Source organism: Giraffa tippelskirchi, chromosome 2 (genome assembly GCF_054371585.1).
Source record: "Giraffa tippelskirchi isolate mGirTip1 chromosome 2, T2T-mGirTip1v1.2.pri, whole genome shotgun sequence".
Classification (NCBI taxonomy): domain Eukaryota; kingdom Metazoa; phylum Chordata; class Mammalia; order Artiodactyla; family Giraffidae; genus Giraffa; species Giraffa tippelskirchi.
The window spans coordinates 67,511,407-67,538,057 of record NC_137276.1 but is presented as its reverse complement, the minus strand read 5'-3'; the positions used below and the strand labels follow the sequence as shown (position 1 = coordinate 67,538,057).

The 26,651-nt window shown below is 43.0% G+C and overlaps 1 protein-coding gene across 3 annotated transcripts in view; it reads left to right on the top strand.

Moving 5' to 3' along the window:
* Nucleotides 1-1,472: 1,472 nt before the first annotated feature.
* The window catches only part of STOX1 (storkhead box 1), a 51,867-nt gene continuing 26,688 nt past the window's right edge, over nucleotides 1,473-26,651 (top strand). For 2 of the 3 annotated variants that reach the window (XM_081568689.1, XM_081568683.1), the window contains exon 1: nucleotides 1,475-1,847. In XM_081568689.1, the coding sequence (XP_081424815.1) occupies nucleotides 1,538-1,847 (310 nt within the window). In that variant the 5' untranslated portion in view covers nucleotides 1,475-1,537. Of the gene's footprint in view, nucleotides 1,848-26,651 lie in introns of all 3 variants that reach the window. The other variant, XM_081568676.1, reaches the window with a different exon arrangement.

Below are 26,651 nucleotides of genomic sequence, written 5' to 3'. Positions count from 1 at the left end.
GAAAAGTGAAATACATTGTTGGCAGTTATTTGCTCTGGAGGGAAGATGGGGCTCAATAATTTTACCCCCTTTCAGATGGTTAATTCTGAGAATAAAATTACACATGTCAAATTCTCAATACAGTTCTAGGTGGAGTGAGCTTAGTGTAAACGGAAACTATCATTATCATGTCATAGATACTAGAAATATAGAGATATCATAGACACTGTCATAGATGCTAAATATAAAGATTAAAGTCCTAGTGTCCCAGGTTGGGGAACACAGTAATGTCATCTCTCACGACAGGAGGAGCTTGGCTATACAGACATTTAGTTCATTTGGGCTCTGTGCTGTATTCATCAACATGGAGTTGTGAAATTAAGGCCTCCAGCATACAGTGTTCAATATATGTTAGCTCTAGCTATCAACAATATCCCCTATCATTTACTGTGATAATGACTCACTAGAAGCAAGGTGAAGATTATCTCAAATTATTGTAGTTACTGATAACTGATAAGCTGAGGGAGTGGGAATCTGGACTGACTCCCAAGTCTCCTCAAGCCCCTCTGCTTCCCTCTTAAAGTGCTGATTATAGACTGCCCTTCCATTCCTTTATGTTCTTACCCCCAGTGCAACAGTCGGTATTCCAGCCTTTTTTCCCCTCAGCATCTGAACTGTGCCCCATGCTGCGAGGCACTGGCTAGAGTCTGCTGTGACAGATCGATCACAAGTTTCTTTCCGTACACTCCTAGCGATTCTTGTCTGAATCCCCATCCCAACCGAGGCCTGAATCCCACGGATTTCACCACAGCACCTCGCCAGCCGATCGAGATGGGAGCCTTTGGATCATTTTTTTGTTCCTTAACACTTCAAGTGAATGGGATAACCCAGGAGCGGGACCAGACAATAGAACCTCAGAAAGTCACGAAAAAGGTTCTTAGAATTGATTCCCAACTCCTTATTTTACTAGAGAGTCAACGGAGGTCACAGAGGGAAAGTAACTTACGCAAACTGATGAGAAGCAGACGGAGACCTAACTCCTGACCCAAGGGAGTCCACCCCTCGTGGCGTCTTCTTGGGGGCGATCCCAAAGCCAGGGCCAAGGCGGTCATCCTAGTCCTCCGGGCTCTGCGGAACCCCGGCCTGCCGTTCGCGCCGCAGTTGGAGGCAGCTTGGTTTCTCAGGAGCTGCGGGCGTCCCCCGCCCACCGGTCGGGTAAAGCCCCAGTGACAGCCTATGGGGGAAGAGGAGCTCCGGGTTGCTGGGAAGCAGGGAAGTGAGGAGTCCCCCGGAGTGGGAGTTGGGGGATTGGGTTGGGGTATGGACAATGACCTGGGAATTCGGCACTTGGAAACCCCTATTGGCCGCCTCTCGGGTGAGAGCAGCGGCCGTGCCCATGCTGCACGTCCCGCCCCATCCCCTGCCCGGCGCTCAAATCGACCCCGCCCCCTGGAGCCCCGTTCCCCCGGCAGCCGGCGCCGCGCACAGTAAGCCGATCCCTCCAGCAGACCGCGGCCACCAGCGCACCGAAGCTGCTGGCCCTGGCCGCCGAGGCAGCATGGCCCGGCCCGTGCAACTGGCTCCTAGTTCCTTGGCGCTGGTGCTGTGCAGGCTGGAGGCGCAGGAGGAGGCGGAGGGTGCGGAGGAGCCTGGCGGGCGCGCTGTGTTCCGCGCCTTCCGAAGAGCCAACGCGGGCTGCTTCTGGAACTCGCGGCTGGCGCGCGCCGCCTCGCGGCTGGCCTTCCAGGGCTGGCTGCGGCGCGCGGTGCTGCTGGTGCACGCGCCTCCCGCCAGCCTGCAGGTGCTGCGCGACGCCTGGTGTCGCCGGGCCCTGCGCCCGCCGCGGGGCTTTCGCATCCTGGCGGTGGGTGAGTGTGGGGCCGGGAGGGGAGAGCGTCCGGCGCGAGCTGCGGGACCGAGCCCTGGCCTTTGGGGCGGGAACTGGCGGTGGAGGGTGCGGGTTTGGGGGCGCAGACAGAGTGGCTGGAGAAGGACTGTCCTGAGACGTTCCTTCTTGCTGGGAACACAAGAGCTTCCACCTTCAACAAGACATAACTGGACGCTGCCCTGGGCCAACTTTAAGTGTCTCCATTCCTCAACTCTGTGCAGTGAAGTGCACAGGTTCCTAATCGAAGGAACTTTCAATCTGGAAAAGTGATGTTTTAGGGAGAGGTTTAGGACCCACGGAGCCCGCGAGCTGTGCGGTCAGGAGACAGGGGCCTCAGCCCTGGCTTCATGGGTGGGGGTGCTTAGGAAATGTACACCAGGAGCTGACCAGAATCTACCGATTGTGAACTGGCTGCTGTTTTGTTTGTTTTGTTTCAAATTACACTCTTGGAGCGGACAACAGGCTGTGGTTTTCATGCTCTGCCGTACTGGGTGGTGTGGTGTGGTGGTCTTGGAACAGAGCCTAGTGGAGGGTTTGGGGTCGTTAACTGCTAGGGAAAAAGAAATGACAAATGGCTTTCTGGACACATCCCAACCCATTAGCTAAATAGGGAGAATTCCTCCTTTCCAGTCTTTTCAGAGTCCATTTGTTAGGAGACAGCAGCTTTTTGCTTGTGTAAAATAGCTTCTCATTAAGAACATAAGCCACCGCATCACTGAGTGGTCTCTCTTACCCACTAAACTCATGTGGGTGTCAGCTCCCTGTAACAGCCTGGTTCTGTCTGCATTTATGTGGGACTGTGAGTACCATTTGATGGTGTGCTATTGACAAGTCACCAGTTGTTCCAGCCCTCAATTTTGACTCCTAGGGAAGAACCCCTCTCTGTCTCAGACCATAAATCATCCTTGGAGGAGGAGGAGAACAAGGAGCAGCAAATAAAATACATTTGTTTTAGTCCCCAGGTGTAAGGGAGCAGGATAGCATGAGGTACTTGATGTTGTGTATCATCTGCTCAGAGGTGATGTCTCTACATCCTAGGCCAGTGAGGTTGAACCTTGGCTTCTCACCTCCATGCATCCAATTCTGTGTGGTACCTCTACCTACCCCCACTTTTATTCCCTAAAGAGCTCATTTTCAAAGCCACATACACACATTTCATCTCCTTTTACTTGCAGGAATGAGTGAAGAAAATAGGTTTCTGGCTTTGATAGCGGTGAACCAAGTAGCCAAGCCCAAATTCTCAAAGGCGAAGGGGTCTTTCAGACAGGCTGGATGAAAAGCTCTTTTCAGTCCTGTGTCCTTGGTTTTTCTGGTTTGAATTAGCAGCTGCATTCTCTGGTTCCCCCAACCCCCTTTCAAAGGGTGAGCACAGAACATATTGCAGAGAGGGAGTGGTGGGAGTTGGGGTCTGGACCTGAGGGTGAAATAGAGAGAGCTTATGCTAAGCCAGAGGCAGCTGTGATGCTGCCACCTGGGGTGTAGGCAGCGGTGGTGAATGCCATGGTGAATGCCGGTTCCTGGATTGACCCTGTTTGCTGCCATCTGAAAGATGCATTGGACAAAGTGAACATATCACCAGGTACTCTTAATTCTCCACCCCCTAGATAGTGCTGCCTCACTGCACAGTTCAGGATATGATGGACACTGTATTCTATGGAGTGTGCAGTGCAGTGGTCTTTGCTCTGGGTCATCTCTCCTGATGGGGGGCTCTTGGAAGGAATAGTTTTGTGATTATTTAACAGAATATTGATAAGACTTTGAACACTTAGCCATAATTTGTACAAAACCACCTACTGGGATATTTTGAGGAGTAAAATGGGGAAGATCTTATTTGATGATGGTCAGTGGATACACATGGGGAGAGAGGTTTGTTTTAAATGTATTTGCTAATTACTAGTCTAATTTGGGGGTCCTTGGTCAGATTGCAGGAGAGGAGGCATCAAGGCAGGTCTCGGGCCACCTCAAGAGTCCCAGAAGGTGGTGAGAGGAGGAGGAGTGGATTTCTGTCAAAGATATTTTAAATTTCAGTCCACTTGCTTTCTCAAATCTGGCAGGTCTGGCTTCCAGAAGCTAAAATGGACTTCCAGGAAGGCAAGGAAGAGCAGCTGAGAGCTGACGCAGGTTTTCACTACACTCTCACTACCTTGTGGGAAAGAGCAAAATGTTAGAAAAAGACACAAAGAATCAATTTGGTCAGATCAGTTTGATCTCTTTGGTATAGATTTGTCATTGTTGTTTTGTTTTTTGAGGCTCCTGTACTCCTGTATAAGGGGTTCCCTGGTGGCTTAGCGGTAAAGAATCTGCCTGCCAATGCAGGCAACGTGGGTTTAATCCCTGGGTCGGGAAGATCCCTTGGAGAAGGAGTCCCATGGACACAGGGACCTGGCGGGCTACAGTCTATGAGGTCACAAAGAGTTGGACATGACTTAGCAACTAAACAACACCTCCTATATAAGAGCATTTGGGCTTAGGAAGTGTTGCTGACCAGCTCAGACAAAATGCAGGGAGGAAAGGAGGAATGGCCATCAGTTTTATAAACCCACTGTGCTCCATGGGTCCTACTCCTAAGCTTCCAAACCTGGGGCTCATGGTGGCCTTGTAAGATTTGAGGAAGGATTGCTGTGGCCAAGCAGATAGGAGTGACCTGAACCGCAGAGACAGATTTGAATTTATGGCCTGCAGGAGTTTGTTTCTCCCAAGTTTTTGCATCTTCTTTCCCTCTTCACTTTCTCTACCCCAGCTTTACTCTGGTGAGAAAAATAGTTTCCAGGCTGACAGTATTTCCCTAAGGGACTGAAGGGTCTTTAGCAGGATAACCAGGAGCTAACTCTTCTTTTGTGCTCTAGTCCTCAAGTGTTTTCTGTTTCTGTTCTTTTTTTTAAAAAATTAGCAAATGACCTTAACAACTGATGGGTTGAGCTTTGGAAGCTTCCCAAACTGCAGGTGGTGGAGGTGGGGGACACCTGTGTTTGTTTGGATGAATCAGTTCTTACTCGAGGACCACACCCACTGGGGAGTTGAAAGGTTAATGATGGCCTCCTGGGGTAAGAAGGGGAGGCCACTTGGCCAAACCAGTTTGTTTTCCGAAATTTATAGTTGAGGTATCCCAACTCTTTCACACCCAGTGTGGCCTTTCATCTTTTTCATTGAATGAGAATGAAAATAAGAATGCCTGTGGGGGGTTCCTTGGTGACCCAGTGGTTAGGATTCTGGGCTTTCACTCCTGTGGCCAGGGTTCAATCCCAGAAACCGAGATCCTGCAAGCTGTGCGGCACTGCCATAAAAACAAAACAAAAAATGCCTGTGGCTTTTTCAGAATACTTGCTTCATTAATGTATTCATATGCTAGGTACTGTTCTAGTTTTTGTTTTTTTTTTCTTAGTGTACCTTTCACTCAGAGTTGAGTGTGTTCAAGGAGAGAATGGAGTCAGCCTGTGTACTTAATATTTAGTTCAAAAGGGGAGAGCTGAGTGGGAGCCTGTGTTCTGGAAGCTGGCTGGTTCACACATAGTCGTCTGCATCCCACAGTGACAGATGTGGGCACTGCAAGACCTGATTCTTGCAAGTCTCTGATTCAGCTGGACAGGAGTACCCTGGTGTGTGCTTTGAAGGGTACTAAAGATCAGGCTGTCAGGTTGGTGAAGGGGAGGTGATGGGAGGATTTTCCCACCTCTCCTCATGTCTCTCTTACCTGCTCCTTGAAACATCTCTGAGCACAGAGGTATCAAGGTGAAATGACAAGGGCTCCTTCTGAGTAGAGTCCAGCCAGTAATTTATGCTAGATGTAAATTTCAAGCTCTGTTCTGGGATCTTATTTGGGGGAACAGTTCAAGGAAACATAGGCCCTGATGGTACAAGGGTTGGGCAAACATCAGAAATGTTCTGACTTACTTTATCTGATTTTGGGAATGCCTGGAGGGGTAGGGTATGGAGAGATGGTGAGGAGAGGGAATGGTTCAACTATTCTTCCTTGTTGCTGGAGTCCTGTCGTGAATTGGCAGTAGGGTCTTTGTTGGGTTTAGTAGCTAATGGAATTTTTAGATGAAATTAACACTTAGTGAAATTCACAAATCATAAATGTAGCATTTCATGCATTTTTAATATAATATACATGAGTATAACCCAAATTTTCAACAGAGTTTGAGAAATTACCATTACCCTAGAAAGTTCCCTCTACCCCTTCCCAGTCAGCTCTGCCCCCACCCTCAGAAGTAACCACTTTTCTGTGTAAACCATAAATTAAGTTTGCTTGTTCAAGAGCTTCACATAAGTGAAATCATAGACTATATACTCTTTTGTGTGAGGATTCTTCATTCAGCCCAATGTTTCTGAGATTTATCTCTGTTTACTAATGTCAATATATCACGGTTTATTCATTTATCCTTAGATGGACTTCTGGGACATTTCCAGTTTATGGCTAATATGAAAAACTTTTATGAATATTTCTGTACACTTTTTTTATGCTTTTATTTCTTCTGGGTCCTTAGGAGAAGAATTGCTGACTCCTTAAGTAGTTTATGTTTAGTTTTTTTTTTTTTTTTGAATTGAATTTTTTATTAGAAAAAATGCCATTATGGCACCTTTTCCCAAAGTGGTTGTACCATTTTACACTCATTTTATATTCCCCAAAGATTTTCTCCAGTGTTTTCTACTAGAAGTTTTATAGTTTTATGGTTTTACATTCAGGTCTATGAGGTGTATTATTTATGTGAGTTCCCTAGTGGCTCAGTTGGTAAAGAATCCGTCTGCAATGCAGGAGACCTGGGTTTGATCCCTGGGTTGGGACGATCCCCTGGAGGAGGCCATGACAACCCCTTCCAGTAGCCTTGCCTGGAGAATCCCCATGGACAGAGGAACCTAGAGGGCTGCAGTCCATGGGGTCACAAAGAGTCCACACGACTGAGCGACTAAGTATAGCACACAGCACATGAATGGAATGAGGTGTAGTTTGAAGGTGTTTTTTTTTTTCTTTTTGCATATGGGTGTCCAGTTGTTCATGACAATTTGTTGAAAAGACTAGCCTTTCTCATTGAATTCCATTTGCAACTTTGTGGAAAATCAATTGAGTATATATGTAAGGGGCTATTTCCATTCATCTTGAGTCTGTCCTTTCACCAATACCATACTTATTGTACTTTATAGTAAGACTTGAAATAAGATGTTGTGAGTCCTCCAACTTTGTTCTTCCTCAAAATTGTTTTGACTACTCTAGGTTCTTTGTTCTTACACATAAATTTTAGAATCAGTTTGTCAATGTCTTTTTAAAAAAATACACCTGGAATTTTAATTGGGATTGTATTGAAACAATAGATTAATTTGAAGTTAGATGAGAAATTAATCCTGGTTTTCCTCAAACTGCTCTGGTTTTAGAAATGATAGTCTTGCATCTTGGGAACCCCCTCTATCCCAGGCAGATTGGGATGCTTGGTCACCCTTATTTGGGGAGAATTGACATCTTAACAATTCATGAGTATGGTATATCTCTGAGTGGTCTTAATTTTTCTTGGCAGTGATTTGTACTTCTAAGTGTTTAAGTCCTAAGTATCTTTTGTTAATTTATGTCCTTGAGAACAATTTTGGATTCTATTATAAATAGAATTACTTTAAAATAAACTTGTTATTTTGGAAAAATTTTAGATTTACAGAAAAGTTGCAGAGGTAGTACAGAGTTTCATATTCATTACCCAGTTTCACATAATGTTTTACCTTACTTTAAAGGAAGTTGAGATATAATTCCGATAACATAAAATTAACCATTTTAAGGTGTACAATTCAGTGGGTTTTAATATATTTACAATTGTACAATCATTCCTGTTATCTAATTATAGAACATTTTCATCACCTCCAAAGAAACTCTGTACCCACTAGCAATTTCTCCCCATTCTCCCCTTACCCAAGCCTCTGCCAACCAGTAATCTACCTTCTACCTTTATGAATTTGCCTATTCTAGACATTTCATGTAAATGGAATCCACACAATATGTGGTATTTTATGTCTGGTACATTTTACTTAGCATAATGTTTTCAAGGTTCCTTCATGTTATATATTATGTACTTCATTTTTATGGCTGAATAATATTCCACTGTCTGGATATACCACATTTTGCTTATCTATTCATCTGTGGATGGTTATTTGAGTTAGTTCTACTTTTTGGCCACTATGAAGAATGTTATGAACATTTCTATGCAAGTTTGTGTGTAGACATATGTTTTTATTTTTGGGTAGATCCCATTTAGTTATTTTTTTAAAATAATGGATGGGAAATTGTTTTATTATTTGATTATTTATTTTTTGGTTGTGTTGTGAGACTTGTGGGATCTCAGATCCCCAGACCAGGGAGTGAACATTCGTCCTTGGCAGTGAGAGAGCGAGGTCCCTAACCACTGGACAACCAGGGAATTCCCCGTTTGATTTTTTTTTTTTTTTAATAATTTGTTTCTCTAATGAGATTTCTAATCTGTTCATTACAAGTATGTTTTCTTTTTTTTTTTTTTAATCTTTCAGAATAACTATACCATCTTCTTTAAAAATCCTTGTATCCCCATATGGGCCACCAAAAAAAAAAAATCCTTGTAATTCTACCATCTCAGTCATCTCAGGATCAATCTCATTTGTTGCCTTTTCTTTGGAATGGCTCACTTTGTTTGTATTGTCTAGACATAGATTGTATCTCTGACATTATGGATTGTCATTATGCTTTTATGTATCTCTGACATTATGAGTCATATGTTGTAGAGACTCTGGATTATTATTTTCCTCAGTAGAGTTTTTTTGTTTATCAAGCAATTAGTTTGCCTGTGCTCAAATCTCTGAACTCTCTCCCCTGCAGTAAATAGCAGGTTGAAATCTCTTAAGGTAGGCTGCTTGTGCCCTCCGCATGCATAGTTCATAGTCCAGTCATGAGTTTATATTTAGAATTTGGGGTTCCACCTCCATGGCTCACTCCTTTTCAGCATCACTTTCTTGCTGTTGTAGCTGCTCCAAAGTGGCCTTAATCCAGTAAGACCGGCTTTTGGATTTCTACCATAGTTTAAGTCTCCTGGGCTGGCTCCTAATGTAGCTTGCCTTTAGGTGAAGGGCTATAAAAAATGAGAAACTTATGTATTGCCATTTCCCTCTGAGAGGACTTGCCCTTCCAGTTTCTACTGATTTTGGTTGCTTTTCAGTACTTTCAGGTTAAAGTTTTTATATTTTGTCCAAAGTTTATGGTGGTTTTTTTGCAAGAGGGTTGGTCTAATAGTATCTTGTCCACCATTATTAGAAACAAAACCTCATTAATGGGTGTTTTTAAGTCCTGCCTTTTTCTCTTTTAAAACGTCATGACCACAGAGAAATGGTTATGACAAGATCATTTAGTGTTCGTCGCTCAGTTTTGTCCAACTCTTTGTGACCCATGGACTGTAGCCTGCCAGGCTCTATCCTTGGAATTCACCAGATCAGAATACTGGAGTATTCCCTTCTTCGGGGGATCTTTCCAATCCAGGGATCGAAACAGGGTCTCCTGTGTTGCAGACAGATTATTTAGCCAGTCATCAAAACAAATGCCTCTGTTCCATCTCTTCTTTCTCTCAAACAGACCTTGGTATCCAGTCTTTTATAGCTTGATTATCCTTTTTCTTCTATTTAGTAGTAACCTGAAATAACCCTATTTTGCAGACAGGAAATGGAATGAATCAAGCCTGTGATGTGGCTGGTATTGTTTGGGCTTCTTGAGTCTCTTACCTTCCTCTCTATTCACCACCAGTTCTTCCAGGGTTCCTGTGAAGACTCTGGCAATTTTCACCAGCCAGTGCCCTGGCACTCACTCTCCCCGTGAACCTGTCAGATTCCTACCAGGCCTTTGGTTCACTCCAAGGTCTGGGAAATGGCAGAAACAGCTGCTCTGACCCTGCCTTTGCTCTCACCTCCCTCCTTTCTACCCGGGATCTTTCCAGCCATGTTTTTCTGGCTTTGTTCTGCCAGATGTTGCCTTTTTCCTTGTTCTGGGCAGGGCAGCTGAAGGGTTTAGTTTGAAAGAGCCAAAGGGCTCACAACAGGGTGTCTTGTAGACATATTGCTGTTATCGAGCTGGATGATCTGAATGTTGCATGTGGGTAGTTAAGGAGTGTCCTTGGCTTCATGGGCAACTGGTGGATGAGAGGCGGCACCTCTAGTTGCCACCATGAATGTTGAGGTCCAGTGGGATGAAAAGCGCAGTCAACTTGAAAATCAACTTGGATTCCTCTTCCTTCTGCCTCATCCCCAGCCAGTATGTCACCAAGTTCCATGTGGCCTACTCCTTGGTGTCTCTCAAAGCCGCCCCTTTCTCACCATTTCCACTGCTATGGCTTTATCCAACCAAGATCCAGCATCTCCTACCTGAATTATGGCTCCGGCTTCCTCCCTTTTTTTGGTGCTGCCTCCTGGCTGGTCCTGGACACTCCAGTTCATTCCCATCCTCCAGGTGGACAGACTCTCAGCATCTAAACTGCAGATATGATTCTGCTCTTTATCTGCTAGAGTCCCTTCTGCTTTTCTCCTAATCTTTTCAGGAAAAGTCCAGAGCCTTTAACATGTGCTGCAAGGCTCTCTAATCCAAGTCTAGCCTGAACTCCCCCTCCACCCCATCTGCCCATCTTCTGAGAGGTGCCTTTCTTTATCAGTCAGGGATCAGTCAGAGAAAAAGAACCACTGTGAAATAAATATTAAGAGATTTATTACAAGGAACTTGCTTTGCATGATTGTGAGGGCTGGCAAGGCAAGTCTAAAATCCATTGGTCTGGCCATCATGAAAGGCAGGCTGGAACTCTCAGGCACATGCCCAGGCTGCTCTGCATAAGTGGAGTTTCTTCTTTTGAGGAGCCTCAGTTCTGCACGTAAGCCCTTTCAACTGATAGAAGCCTAAATTGTCAAGGATCATCTCTCTTATTGAAGTTTTATTGACTTTAATCACATCTATAGTTTCAAAGTGAAGCCTAGATTAGCATTTGATTGAATAACAGTGTCTATAGTCTAGCCAGCTGACATATAAGACTAATCATCACTTCCCTTCAGCCAGACCTGGGTACTGTGTTCTCAACATACTGGGCTCTCACATAGGCTGTCTTTGCATGCTGTTCCCCCTGGGGTGCCTGAGATGGATGTTCTTTGTTGTTCAGTCACTAAGTTGTGTCCGACTCTTTGCAACCCCATGGACAGCAACACGCCAGGCTTCTCTGTCCTTCATTATCTCCCAGAGTTTGCTCAAACTCATGTCCATTGAGTCAGTGATGTCATCCAGTCATTTCATCCTCTGTCATCCCCTGCTCCTCTTGCCCTTCATCTTTCCCTGCATCGGAGTCTTTTCCAATGAGTCGGCTCTTTGCATCAGGTGGCCAAAGTATTGGAGCTTCAACTTCAGAATCAGTCCTTCCAGTGGGTACTCAGGGTTGATTTCCTTTAGGATTGACTGGTTTGATATCCTAGCTGTCCAAGGGACTCACAAGAGTCTTCTCTGGCACCACAATTTGAATGCATCAGTTCTTTGGTGCTCACCCTTCTTTTTGGTTCAACTCTCACATCCATACATGACTACTAGAAAAACCATAGCTTTGACTATATGGACCTTTGTTGGCAAAGTGATGTCTCTGCTCTTTTAATATGCTGTCTGAGTTTGTCATAGCTTTTCTTCCAAGGAGCAGACGTCTTAATTTCATGGCTGCAGTCACTCTCTGCAGTGATTTTGGAGCCCAAGAAAATAAAGTCTCTCACTGTTTCCATTGTTTCCCCATCTGTATGACATGAAGTGATGGGAACGGATGCCATGATCTTAGTTTTTTGAATGTTAGGTTTAAGCTAGCTTTTCCACTCTCTTTCACTCTCATCAAGAGACTCTTTAGTTCCTCTTCCCTTTGTGCCATTAGAGTGGTATAATCTGCATATATGAGATTGTTGGTATTTCTCCCGGCAGTCTTGATTCCAGCTTGTGCTTCATCCAGCCAAGCATTTCTCTTGATGTACTCTGCAAAGAAGTTAAATAAGCAGGCTGACAATGTACAGCCTTGACGTACTCCTTTCCCAATTTTGAACCAGTCCATTGTTCCATGTCTGGTTCTAACTGTTGCTTCTTGACCCACATACAAGTTTCTAAGGAGGCAGGTAAGGTGGTCTTGTATTCCTATCACTTTAAGAATTTTCCATAGTTTGTTGTGATCCACACAGTCAAAGGCTTTAGCATAGTCAATGAAACAGAAGTAGATGTTTTTCTGGAAATCCCTTGCTTTCAGTATGATCCAACGAATGTTGGCAATTTGATCTCTGGTTCTTCTGCCTTTTCTAATGCCAGCATGTCCATCTGGAAGTTCTCAGTTCACGTACTGCTGAAGCCTAGCTTGAAGGATTTTGAACATTACCTTGCTAGCATGTGAAATGAGCTCAATTGTATAACAGTTTGAACATTCTTTGGCATTGCTCTTCTTTGGGATTAGAGTGAAAACTGACTTTTCCAGTCCTGTGGCCACTGCTGTTTTCCAAATTTGCTGGCATATTGAGTACAGCACTTTCACAGTATCATCTTTTAGGATTTTAAATAGCTCAGCTGGAATGCCATCACCTTCACTAGTTTTGTTCGTAGTAATGCTTCCTAAGGCTCACTTGACTTCAGACTCCAAGATATCTAGCTCTAGGTGAGTAACCATACGACTGTGGTTATCCAGGTCATCAAGACATGTTTTCTATAGCTCTTCTGTGTATTCTTGCCACCTCTTCTTAATGTCTTCTGGTTCTATTAGGTCCTTGCCATTTCTCTCTTTTATTGTGCCCATCCTTGAATGAAATATTCCCTTGGTATCTCCAGTTTTCTTGAAGAGCTCTCTAGTCTTTCCCATTCTATTGTTTTCCTCTATTTCTTTGCATTATCCACATAAGAAGGCTTTCTTATCACTCCTTGCTATTCTCTGAAACTCTGCATTCAGTTGGGTGTTTCTTTTCCTTTCTCCTTTGACTTTCGCTTCTCTTCTCAGTTATTTGTAAGTTCTCCTCAGACAACCACTTTGCCTTCTTGAATTTCTTTTTCTTTGGGATGATTTTGGTCACCACTTCCAATACAATGTTACAAACCTCCTTCCATAGTTCTTCAGGCACTCTACCAGATCTAATCTCCCTTAAATCTATTTGTCACCTCCACTGTATAATCCTAAGGGATTAGATTTAGGTCATACCTACCTGGTCTAGTGGTTTTCCCTACTTTCTTCAATTTAAGCCTGAATTTTGCAATAAGGAACTGATGATCTGAGCCACAGTCGGCTCCAATTCTTGCTTTTGTTGACTGTATACAGCATCACCACTTTGGCTGAAAAGAATATAATCAGTCTGATTTCACTTTTGATCATCTGGTGACGTTCATATGTAGAGTTGTCTCCTGTGTTGTTGGAAGAGGGTGTTTGCTATGACCAGTGTGTTCTCTTGGCAAAACTCTGTTAGCCTTTTCCCTGCTTCATTTTGTACTCAAAGGCCAAACTTACCTGTTAATCAAGGTATCTCTTGACTTGCTACTTTTGCATTCCAATCCCCTGTGATGAAAAGAACATCTCTTGTGTGTGGTAGTTCTAGAAGGTCTTGTAGGTCTCCACAGAACCGATCAACTTCAGCTTCATCAGTATTAGTGGTTTGTCATAGGCTTGGATTATTGTGATATTGAATGGTTTGCCTTAGAAATGAACTGAGATCATCTTGTTGTGTTTGGAATTGTATACAAATACTGCATTTCAGACTCTTTTGTTGGCTATGAGGGTTACTCCATTTCTTCTAAGTGATTCTTGCAGAATCACTTGCAGAATTCTTACAGAATTAGACATAACGGTCATCTGAATTAAATTTGCCCATTCCCGTCCATTTTAGTTCACTGATTCCTAAAATGTCGATGTTCCTTCTCGCCATCTCCTATTTGACCACTTCCAATTTGCCTTGATTCATGGGCTTAACTTTCCAAGTTCTTATGTAGTATTGTTCTTTACAGCAGTGGACTTTACTTTCACCACCAGACACATCCACAACTGGGCGTCATTTACGCTTTGGCCCAGCTCTCTTTCTGGAGCTATTTCTCCATGCTTCCCCAGTAAGCATATTGGACACCCACTGATCTGGGGGGGCTCATCTTCCAGTGTCATATCTTTTTGCCTTTTCACACTGCTCATGGGCTTCTTGAGGCAAGAATACTAGAGTGGTTTGCCATTCCCTTCTCTAGTGGACCATGTTTTGTCATCGCTTCACTGAGTCATGCAAGCCCCTTTACTGTGACAAAGCTGTGATCCATGTGATCATTTTGGTTAGCTTTCTGTGATTGTGGTTTTCATTCTGGAGTCTGTGGAATTGTACTTCTTCCTTCTGTCTGCCCCATGATGGATGAGAATAAGAGGCTTATGCAAGCTTCCTGATGGGAGGGACTGGCTGTGGGGAAAACCAGGTCTTGTTCTGGTAGGCAGAACCATACTCAGTTCAGTTGCTCAGTCATATCTGACTCTTTGCAACCCCATGGACTGCAGCATGCCAGACTTCCCTGTCTATCACCAACTCCCAGACCCTGCTCAAATTCATATCCATCGATTTGGTGATGCCATCTAATCTTCTCATTCTTTGTTGGTCCCCTTCTCTTCCTGCCTTCAATCTTTCCCAGCATCAGGGTCTTTTCAAATGAGTCAACTCTTCAACACCTGGCATCAGGTGGCCAAAGTATTGGAGCTTCAGCATCAGTCCTTCCAATGAATATTCAGGACTGATTTCCTTTAGGATTGACTGTCTTGATCTCCTTGCTATCCAAGGTACTCTCAAGAATCTTCTCCAACACCATAGTTCAAAAGCATCAATTCTTCGGTGCTTAGCTTTCTTTATGGTCCAACTCTCATATCCATACATGACTACTAGAAAAACCATAGCTTTGACTAGACAGACCTTTGTCTGCAAAGTAATGTCGCTGCTTTTTAATCTGCTGTCTAAGTTGGTCGCAGCTTTTCTTCCAAGAAGCAAGCATCTTTTAATTTCATGGCTGCAGGCACCATCTGCAGTGATTTTGGAGCCCAAGAAAATAAAGTCTGTCACTCTTTCCATTGTTTCCTCATTTATTTGTCATGAAGTGATGGGGCCTGATGCCCTGATCTTTGTTTTTTGAATGTTGAGTTTTAAGCCAGCTTTTTCACTCTCCTCTTTCACTTTCAAGAGGCTCTTTAGTTCCTCTTTGCTTTCTGCCATATGAGTGGTATCATCTGCATATCTGAGATAATTGATATTTCTCCCAGCAGTCTTAATTCCAGCTTGTGATTCATCCAGCCCAGCATTTCTCTTGATGTATTCTGCATAGAAGTTAAATAAGCAGGGTGAAAGCATACAGCCTTGACGTACTCCTTTCCTGATTTGGAACCAGTCTGTTGTTCTATGTTCAGTTCTAACTGTTGCTTCTTGACCTGCATACAGATTTCTCAAGAGGCAGGTCAGGTGGTCTGGTATTCCCATCTCTTTAAGAATTTTCCACAGTTTGTTGTGATCCACACAGTCAAAGGCTTTGGCATAGTCAATAAAACAGAAATAGATGTTTTTCTGGAACTCTCTTGCTTTTTCGATGATCCAGCAGATGTTGGCAATTTGATCTCTGGTTCCTCTGCCTTTTCTAAATCCAGATTGAACATCTGGAAGTTCACATTATTGCTGAAGCCTGGCTTGGAGAATTTTGAGCATTACTTTACTAGCATGTGAGATGAGTGCAATTGTGTGGTAGTTTGAGCATTCTTTGGCGTTGCCTTTCTTAGGGATTGGAATGAACACTGACCTTTTCCAGTCCTGTGGCCACTGCTGAGTTTTCCAAATTTGCTGGCATATTGAGTGCAGCACTTTCACAGCATCATCTTTTAGGATTTGAAATAGCTCAACTGGAATTCCATCACCTCTACTAACTTTGTTGGTAGTGATACTTCCTAAGGCCCACTTGACTTTGCATTCCAGGATGTCTGGCTCTAAGTGAGTGATCACATCATTGTGATTATCTGGGTTGTGAAGATCTTTTTTGTACAGTTCTTCTGTGTATTGTTGCCACCTCTTCTTAATATCTTCTGCTTCTGTTAGGTCCATATCATTTCTGTCCTTTATTGAGCCCATCTTGCATGAAATATTCCCTTGGTATCTCTAATTTTCTTGAAGAGATCTCTAGTCTTTCCCATGCTATTATTTTCCTCTATTTCTTTGCACTGATCACTGAGGAAGGCTTTCTTATCTCTCCTTGCTATTCTTTGGAACTCTGCATTCAAATGGGTATATCTTTCCTTTTCTCCTTTACCTTTTCAGTTCAGTCACTCAGTTGTGTCCGACTCTTTGCAACCCCATGAACCAAAGCACGCCAGGCCTCCCTGTCCGTCACCGACTCCCTGAGTCCACCCAAACCCATGTCCATCGAGTCAGTGATGCCATCCAGCCATCTCATTCTCTGTCGTCCCCTTCTCCTCCTGCCCTCAATCTTTCCCAGCATCAGGGTCTTTTCCTACTTCTCTTCTTTTCATAGCTATTTGTAAGGCCTCCTCAGACAACCATTTTGCCCTTTTGCATTTCTTTTTCTTGGGGATGGTCTTGATCACTGTCTCCTGAATAATATCACAAACCTCCACTCATGGTTCATCAGGCACTCTGTCTATCAGATCTAATCTCTTGAATCTATTTGTCACTTCCACTGTATAATCGTAAGGAATTTGATTAATCTTGCATAAGTGCAATTACTTATAAATTGTATTTTACTAGTGAAATATTTGCCTTCTTTTCTGGGGGTTTACTGAGGTATAATTTATGTACAGAAAAACTGATCCTTGGACTTGTTCAATGGTTAGGAATCTGCTTGCCATTGCAGGGAACACAAGTTCCAATCCCTAGTCTGGGAAGATTCCACGTGTGCCACCAACTACTGAGGCCCAAGCACCCTAGAGTCCAAGCTCCACAAGAGAAGCCACTGCAATGAGAAGCCTGCACACCACAATTGGAGTGTAGCCTCTGCTTGCCATAACTAGAGAAAGCCTGTGCACTTTCTGTCATAAGGACATCATACAGTGTGTAGCTTTTTGTCTGGCTTCTTGCACTTTGGATAATGCTTTTGAGATTCGTCAATGTGTATATCATTAATTCATCCCTTTTTGTTGCCAAGCAGTATTCCATCACATAGATGTTCCACAACATGTTCATCCGTTCACCTAGTTGAATGATGTTTAGGTTCGTTTCCAGATTTTAGTGATTATGAATAAAGCTGCAACAAACATTTGCTAACAGGTCTTGGTGTGGATGTATGTTTTCATTTTTCTTAGGTAAATACCTTGGCATGGGATTAGAGAGCTGTTTTGAAACCAAAGTGTACCATTTTTGTATTCTTAACAGCAATGTATGTGTATTCTATTTCAGTTTTGATATTGTATTTGATTTGATTATTTTTGGCTATTCTAATAGGTAGGTAGTGGTATTTCTTTGTGGTTTTGCTTTGTATTTCATTAATGCATCTTTTTAATAGCTTATTTGCCGTTTATATCTTCCTTGAGGAAGTAACTGTTCAAATCTTTTGCCCATTTAAATTGTTTTATTTTTCCATTATAGGAGTTCTTAATACATTTTGATATGTCTTTTATGAGACACATGTTTTCTCCCAATCTGTAGCTTGTCTTTTTATTATTATTATTATTATTATTTTTTATCAGAATCTTGGGAAGGAACTGAAGTGTTTAAATGAAATATATCAGTTTTTAAAAATCGTATTTATTGTGACCTAAGAAACCTTCGCTGAACTGAAATCACGAAGATTTGTATCCTTTTAGAAATTTTATACTTTTAGGTTTATGTTTAGATCTGTGATGTGTTTCATAAAATTTTTGTATATGGTGTGAGTTATTGGTCAGAGCTCATTTTTTTTCTTTTTTCATTGATATGTCCAGTTTTTCAAGAATCATTTACTGAATGATCCTTTCTCCATTGAATAATCTTGGCCCTTTGTCACACGTTAGTTGGCCACATGTGTTGGTCTATTTCTGGATTGTATACTGTTCTTTGGATCTAGATGCCTATTCTGTCACCAGTCCTATACTGTCTACATTACTGTCGTTATGTAGGAAACCTTGAAATCAAAGTTGTCAAGACTTCCAACTTTGTTTCTTGTTGTTTTTGCCGTTTTAGGTCCTTTGCTTTTCTACGTAAACTTTAGAATCAACTTGTCAATTTTTACAAAAAAATTCTACTTGAACTTTTTAGGATTGTATTAGCTCTATGGATCAATTTGAGGAGAATTCACATCTTAACAAATTGAATCTTCTGATGTATGGACACAGTATGTCTCTCTGTTAGATCTTCTCTGTTTCTGACTGTGTGTTACAAATATAAAATTTGACCTTTGACTTCTGGAGTCTTTGAAAGCCTTCTGTGAAACCAAATGCCTTCCAGGTGCCAAAGAGTAAGCAATGCAGGTGCACGCTTGTGTGTGTGCTAAGTTGCTTCAGTTGTGTCTGACTCTTTGAAACCCTATGGACTGAAGCCTGCCTGGCTCCTCTGTCCATGGGATTCTCCAGGCAAGAATACTGAGGTAGGTAGAAAATGGAAACCCCAGAAGATCCATTTAAATTCTCAAGAGACACAAAGGCACTGAGGATCAAAGAGGGACAAATCCCTTGGGAAGAATTAGCAAATTCATACCAACTGAGAGGAAACATATTTTGAAAGGTGACAAAAGATGACCCTTGTTTAAGGTTTAAGAGCATTAGCAGATAAATGTTGGTTGGGATGGCTTGGGTTGTTAGGGAGTGCATTGTGTCAGGTCTGGGGTGGATCTGGGCGTTGGAGGGCAGACATATTCTCAAGTCTTCTCGTCTGCCTACATCCTCCCTGGAATCAATTGAGGCTTTTCCTTTAGTTGTTGATTAAGAGCCATGCTAGGCCAGCTTCAACATGGGTGCCAGGTAGGGCAGAGTGAGGGGTGATGACTCTCCTTGCCCTGTGCATAGGCTGAGCACCATTTTCTGCACTGGAAAACATGTCTGTCATTTTTCTACTTATATCTTCTTTAGGGCAGAAGCAAGGAACCTGCCCCTAGTCCCTGCTAATTATCCATAATTGAAAGGTGCTAGTTCCAGCCAGACTTCTGCCAGGTCAGGCAACACCTAGCTTCACTGCCGACTTTCACCTAAGTCCAAGTGGAAGGATCAGACTGAAGAGAACCAGGACATTCACGGCGTGTCCCTGACATTGTCTTTGGATGGGTGAATCCTCTCCCATCTGAGTGGGGTATAAATGGAAAGGGAAAGCTAGTCAGGGTGGAAGCTTAGCGGGATGAGGTATGTGTGTTTGCCTAGAATCTGTTTCATGATTGTTCTTTCATCCTTGTTCTCCAGATTTTGGTTCCTGTTGAAATACAGCTTAAAAAATTACCTGCATGGAGCAGCTTTGGTGTTTGCTTTATTTTGTATGTTTGTTTTTGTCGCAGCCTGTGCCAGAATCTGTTTCTCTTAAACTTTCTATCAGCTGACTCTTCACAATCCTAAGAGAAGAGAATAAAGAAATGGTATACCCTTTCAGTGGTAACTGTGGATCACATAAAATGGTCCATCTCTGGAGAGCAGTATAGCATTTGGTGATGGTGCCTTTCAGAAATCCCAGGGGCCGTGCTTTGTATTTAAACTGAACTTAATTGTCTAGCCCTGTAGTGGCCTGTAGTTATATTTGCTGGTTGAGAGTCCTGGTAATAAAAAGAACATTTTTTTTTAGCATAGTGTTCTAACTGGATCAAAGTGCTATAGAGGTTAGTGGCTACTTGTGCACTTCATAAAGAAAGCGATAACAGTCTTCTCAAGAGGAAGCCTGGTTCTCTAACACAGGGCACTTCCCAAGGACAGTGCCTTCTGTTTTTGGTCTTTCTCTTTCATCCCGCACAGTGGATTATGGCATAATTTTAGGGCATTTCCCAAAGTGTGGCATGTACAGCATTGGTAGTGGTAATACAACTTGATTTAGACATACATTTAAACATTCTCTTACTGAACTAAGGTATACCTTGTATTTAACAAATGGCACTGATTTTCTGCTTACAGTAGGGACATCAAGTTTTCTCAGTAATTATTTTAATAAAGTGGATTTGGAGATAAATATTACATATGCGGATAGGTCCCAAATCTCAAACGTGGCCCAAATGATTGATATTTAGGAAACAGTGGACTAGGGTTTCTAAGACATTAACTTTTCAACTTCTCGAAACTGCCAGGAAACCCTTGGTAGCTTTTGTGTTGCAAAAGCTCCCTTGGAGTTCAATTCTGTGTTACATCCTCATTTTAAAGTTGACACTTTTGTCAGTAGCTGAGATTCCAGGACATCTTGTTTGTTTATACTTTAGTGTGTCTGTTTGGCCTCTTGCCTATGGCGCCCATTGGGAAAGGCTGTAGGACCTACTGACTGGGACTGGCAGCTCCAGTTACACAGATTGGAGGCATAGAGAATGAGGGTTGAAAGCAGGAAGGGTGAGAAGTGTTTTTTCCTTCTGACACCTAATTCTCTGATTCTCTGACAACTGGGTGTTGCACAATTAGCTCTGGGTAATTAGTGTCAGATTCCATAGGCTTCAGGGTTCAGTCCCACAAGACTGTCCTCCCTTCAGATGTAGGTTGAAAGTATTACGTCCCTAGGTTATCAGACTTGTACTTGCTTACAAAATCAAGAGTTCTCACAACCACTCTCCCCAGGTTTAAGAATTTTCTTGAACAACTCAAACTTAGAAAAGTGCTTTATTTACTGTTACCACTTTATTGGTGCTTCCCAGTTGGCTCAGTGGTAAAGAATCTGCCAACCAATACAGGAGATGTAAGAGGCGTGGGTTTAGTCCCTGGGTGGAGAGGATCCCCTGGACTAGGAAATGGCAACCCACTCTAGTATTCTTGCCTGGAAGATTCCATGGACAGAGGAGCCTGTCAGGCTATAGTCCACGGGGTAAGAAAGACTTGGACACGACTGAGTGACTGAAGACCAGTTTATTATAAAGGACACAACTCAGGAAGAGCAACGAAAGAGTTGCACAGGACAAGGTGTAAGGAGAGAGGTTAAAGGTTTCATGGCCTCTCCAACACCTGATGTATTCACCAACCTGGAAGCTCTCCTAACTCTATTGTTTAGGGAGTTTTTATGGAGGTTTCATTACATATACATGATTTATTAAGTTATTGGCCACTGGTGATCAGTGCAGTTTCCAGCCCCTTACCCATCCCTATAAGTTGGAGAGTAGGCTGAAAGTTCCAAGCTTCTAATCAAGGCATGGTCTTCCTGGCATCCAACCCCCATCCTGAGGCTCTCTAGGCGCCTGCCAATTACCTTTATCACTCACAAAATTCCACGGGTTTTAGGAGCTCTGTGCCAGGAACTGGAGACAAAGACCAATGTGATATGCTAAGAGGGAACAGGTTTCCACACCAAGTCAAATGCAACTCCATCCTTGCAAAAAGATGGAAAAGGGAGTCTCTACATTTTAGGACTTTTGAACACACCATGAGTAAACTTAATCATCTGGGTCTTAACTCACTTTCTAATATTGTTGTTCTCCAACTGTGGCAGTAAAAAGTCATTTAATTTTAAAATATTTTGATTAGAGCACTATTGGTTTTTTATTTTTTGATATAGTTATTTGGCTGTACCGGGTCTTAGTTGTGACATGCGGATCTAGTTCCCTGACCAGGAATTGAACCCAGACCCCTGCATTGGGAACACGGACCTCTGGACCACCAGGGAAATCCTGCATAATTGGTTTTTCTTTTCTTTTCTTTTTTTTTTTTAAAGATGTTTATTTATTTGGCTGCATCGGATCTTCTTTGTGGCATGTGGGATCTAATTCCCTGACTGGGGCTTGAACCCTGCATTGAGAGGCTGGAGTCTTAGACACTGGACCACCGGGGAAGTTCTTGTTGGTTTTTTAATATCCATCTTTATTAATTTTATCTAGAATTCACACATGACAGTATTCTGGGTAAAAGATTATTCTTTCATCACTTTAAATATGTTATCACACTGCTTTCTAGGGTACATTGTTTCTAGTGAGGCGTCAACTGTTAGATCTATTTGGGGCTCCCTTATATGTGATGGGTAATTTCTTAGTTCTTTCAAGATTTTATTTTTCGCTTTGACTTTCAGTTTTCTTTCTGATGTGTCTGTGTGTATCATTATCCTACTTGAAGGTTTTGAGCTTCTTGGATGTATAGATTGTTTCTCAGCAAATTTGGCAAGATTTTACAGCTATCAAAATTTTTTTTCCTGCCCCTCTCTCTTTCCTCCTTACGCATAGACTGATGACTTTAAAGGAGTCTTACAATCCTCTGAGGCTCTGGTTCATTTTTCTTAATTTGTTTTCTGTTTTTGGAAAGTCAATGTAATCTATTGATCTAATAATTTCAGGTTCACTGATTCTTCTACCAGTTCAAATATATTAGCCCCTCTAATGAATTTTAAATTTTCGTTATTGTACTTTTCAGCTCCAGGATTTTCATGTAGTTTTTTATAGTTTATCTTTGTCAATACTCTCTATTTGGCAAGACATTGTCTTCATACTTTATTTCTGTAAACACAGTTTCCTTTAGTTCTTAGAACATAAAATGGCTACTTTGAAGACTAGGCTGTATTAGTGACGTCTAATTCCCCTGCAGCATGAAGCCTTTGATATCACTCCTTCGAGTTTGTAGCCTTGGTCACACACAGAGTCTCCCTGGGATGACAGTGGTTTTCGCAGGGCTCTCTTTTCCTGATCTCTTAGTTATGATGTCTATCTCATTGGTATTATACCGCTTTTGTTTTTGTCATGCTCCATGGTATGTGGGATCTTCAGTTCAGTCGTGTCCAATTCTTTGTGACCCCATGGACTGCAACACACCAGGCTTCCTTGTCCCCATCACTAACTCCTGGAACTTGCTCAAACTGATGTCCATCAAGTCAGTGATGCCATCCAACCATCTCATCCTCTGTCATCCCCTTCTCCTCCTGCCTTCAGTCTTCCCCAGCATGAGGGTCTTTTCCAGTGAGGTAGATCAGCTCTCTACAGACAAGGAACTAATAACCTTCTGGGGAGACAGATAATAGTGAAAAATTACAGAAAAGATGGGGCTTCCCTTGTGGCTCAGTTGATAAAGAATTCTGCTGCAATGCAGGAGACTCGGATTTGATCCCTAGGTCAGGAAGATCCCCTGGAGAAGGAAATGGCAACCCACTCCAGTATTCTTGCCTGGAGAATTCCATGGACAGAGGAGCCTGGCAGGTTACCGTCCATGGGGTTGTAAGAGTCGGACATGACTTAGCAACTAAACCACCACCACCACAGATATCAGTATAAAGGAGAGAGAAGCTCCTGGGTCTGAAGTCGGATGGCCAGGATTGGAATTCCAAGTCTGCCACTAGTTTTGAGCCAGTTACTTAGTCTCTGTGGAGCTCAGATTCCTCATCTATAAGATAGAAACTGTAGAAGTAGCAACATCTTGGAATGATTTTGAGTTAAAAATCAATGCACACAAAACACTCAGTGCAAGGCTCATCATTTGTTGTTGTTCAGTCACTCAGTCATGTCCAATTTTTTGCAACCCCATGGACTGCAGCACTCTAGGCTTCGCTGTCCTTCACTCTCTGAGTTTGCTCAAACTCATGTCCATTGAGTTGATGATGCCATCCAGCCATCTCATCCTCTGTCACCCCCTTCTGTTGCCCTCAATCTTGCCTAGAATCAGGGTCTTTTCCAAGGAGTCGCTCTTCGCATAAGGTGGTGCAAATATTGGAACTTCAGCATCAGTCCTTCCAATGGATATTCAGGGTTGATTTTTTTTAGCATGGACTGGTTTGATCTCCTTGCCGTCCAACGGACTCTTAAGAGTCTTCTCCAGCACCACAGTTTGAAAGCACCAGTTCTTTGGTGCTCAGCCTTCTTTATGGTCCAACTCTCACATCCATACATGACTACTGGAAAAACCATAGCTTTGAATAGACGGAACTTTGTTGGCAAAGTAATGTCTCTACTTTTTAATATGCTATCTAGGTTGGTCATAACTTTTCTTCCAAGGAGTAAGCATCTTAATTTCATGGCTGCAGTCACCATTTGCAGTGATTTTGGAGCCCAAGAAAATAAAGTCTCTCACTGTTTCCACTGTTCCCCCATCTATTTGCCATGAAGTGATGGGACTGGATGCCATGATCTTAGTTTTTTGAATGTTGAGTTTTAAGCCAACTTTCTCACCTCTCATCTTTCACTTTCATCAAGAGGCTCTTTAGTTCTTCTTTGCTTCCTGTCATAACGGTGATATCATTTGCATATCTGAGGTTATTGATATTTCTCCTGGCAGTCTTGATTCCAGATTGTGCTTCATCCAGCCCTGCATTTCACATGATGTACTCTGCATATGGACTTCCCTGGTGGCTCAGACGATAAAGCGTCTGCCTACAATGCAGGAGACCCAGGTTCGATATCTGAGTTGGGAAGATCCTCTGTAGAAGGAAATGGCAACCCACTCCAGTACTCTTGCCTGGAAAATCCCATGGACGGAGGAGCATGGTAGGCTGCAGTCCATGGGGTCAAAAAGAGTTGGACACGACTGAGTGACTTAACTTTCACTTTTCTACTCTGCATATGAGTTAAATAAGCAGGGTGACAATACACAGCCTTGACGTACTCCTTTCCCAATTTGGAATCAGTCTGCAGTTCCATGTCTGGTTCTAACTGATGCTTCTTGGACTGTATACAGATTGCTCAGGAGGCAGGTTAGGTCGTCTGGTATTCCTATCTCTTTAAGAATTTTTCACAGTTTGTTGTGATCCAAATAAAGACTTTGGCGTAGTCAATAAAGCAGAGGTCGATGTTTTTCTGGAACTATCTTGCTTTTTCTATGATCCAGCAGATGTTGGCAATTTGATGTCTGGTTTCTCTGCCTTTTCTAAATCCAGCTTGAACATCTGGAAGTTCACGATTCAGGTATTACTGAAGCCTGGCTTGGAGAATTTTGAGCATTACTTTGCTAGTGTGTGAAATGAGTACAAATGTGCAGTAGTTTGAACATTCTTTGGCTCCCCAGTAAGGGGAACCTGTGCCCCCTGCAGTTGGAAGTGTGGAGTCTGAACCACTGGGAATTCCCACCAGGGAATTCCCTTACACCATTCTTATTAGGCCCTAATTACCAGCTGATTTTTCTAGCAGTCATTTATGGATGTGAGACTTGGACCATAAAGAAGGCTGAGTGTGGAAGAATTGATACTTTCAAACTGTGGTGCTCACAGAGACGACCCCTGAGAGTCCTCCTTGGGCAGCAAGGAAACCTGTCAATCCTAAAGGAAATTAACCCTGAATATTCATTGGAAGGATCGATGCTGAGGCTGAAGCTCCAATACTTGGGCCACCTGATTCGAAGAGCTGACTCATTGGAAAAGACCCTGATGCTGGGAAAGATTGAGGGCCAAGAGGAGAAGGGGGCGACAGAGGATGAGATGGTGGGATGGCATCACTGACTCAATGGACATGAGTTTGAGCAAACTCAGGGAGATAGTGAAGGACAGGGAAGCCTGGCGTGCTGTACTTCATGTGGTTTCAAAGAGTCAGACACCACTTAGGGACTGAACAACAACAACCAGCTGATTGCTGTGTTGATTTCAACAATACTAAGGAGCAAATATGCTCACCAGTCTGGTCCAGTTAAATTCTGGCAGGGATTGTTTTTTGCGGTCAGTCTTGAGGTTTTTTCCTGACCCCAGGGGGACTCTTCTTAGCTGAGCTGTCTTCATGAGTACCTTTAGGCTTGAACTTTCCTAAACACTTTTCAAATAAAGCCCGTTCCTTTGGGGAGTGCTTTGGAGCTTTTTCTTTTGGACCCCCTCTGCACTCTGGGCAACCTGAGCCACTGCTTTGGCTGCTGGACACAAGTTGAAGGCCAGCTTGCTCTCTCAGGTCGGAACTTACGAGTGAGGTGCGGTAAAGGTGGTTGGAGTCTTAGTATTCTTGGACTGTGGCTCCTGGGATAGAGCCAGGAGTGGGTGGGTAGAGGCTGTGGAGAGGAAGGGAACCCCAAATATCTCAGCCACACTCACCAAGAATTTAAATTTAGCGTCTTTGGCTTGGAGTTGGAGGGGATGGAAAATTCTGGCAGCTTGCCCCTCCCAGCAAGATATAGTAAACCTTGATTGGGAGCTGAGGAGAGGGAGCCCTGACTTCTTGGCCGTATTTGCCTGAAGTGGGACTTTCGTCAAACTGAGCTGAAATGGAGGGACACGCTGGGGAGGGAGAAGGCAGTGGTTCAATTCCCACAGAATCTCATGGCTCTTAACGAGTTGTACAAGATTTTCCTGAATAAATGTTTCCTTGTTTGGTGTATACTGTTAGAAAAATTTCCAGAGACCTGGAATAGTTGTTCTTATAGTTTCCACCAGCTTTGTTTTGCTAGGAAGTGGTTCACAGAGTTCTTCACACTGACATCCCGAAGTGGAACCAGGTTGATTATTTCTTACCAAACAACAACATCAGTCCTGGGGTGACTCCATGAGAATTGGTTAGAGAAACCTCCCACACCAGTGGCTGGACATTCCATTGGTGTAGGAGAGAAACACTGATTTTTCTCTGCTTTTACACAGGAGAAAGCCAATTGCCCTTCCTTCATTTCCTGAAAGGAGAAAAAACCTTTGCTTTTGTTCTTTGGAGACAGGATGAGAAGCACTCTGGTTCTCTAACTTTTTGCTGTGCAAACACATCTCTCTAGGGGTCAGATAAGCTCCAGCTTTTTGACTTAGAAATATCTCCAAGGTCCTGGATCTCATTTTCCTTTGAAAT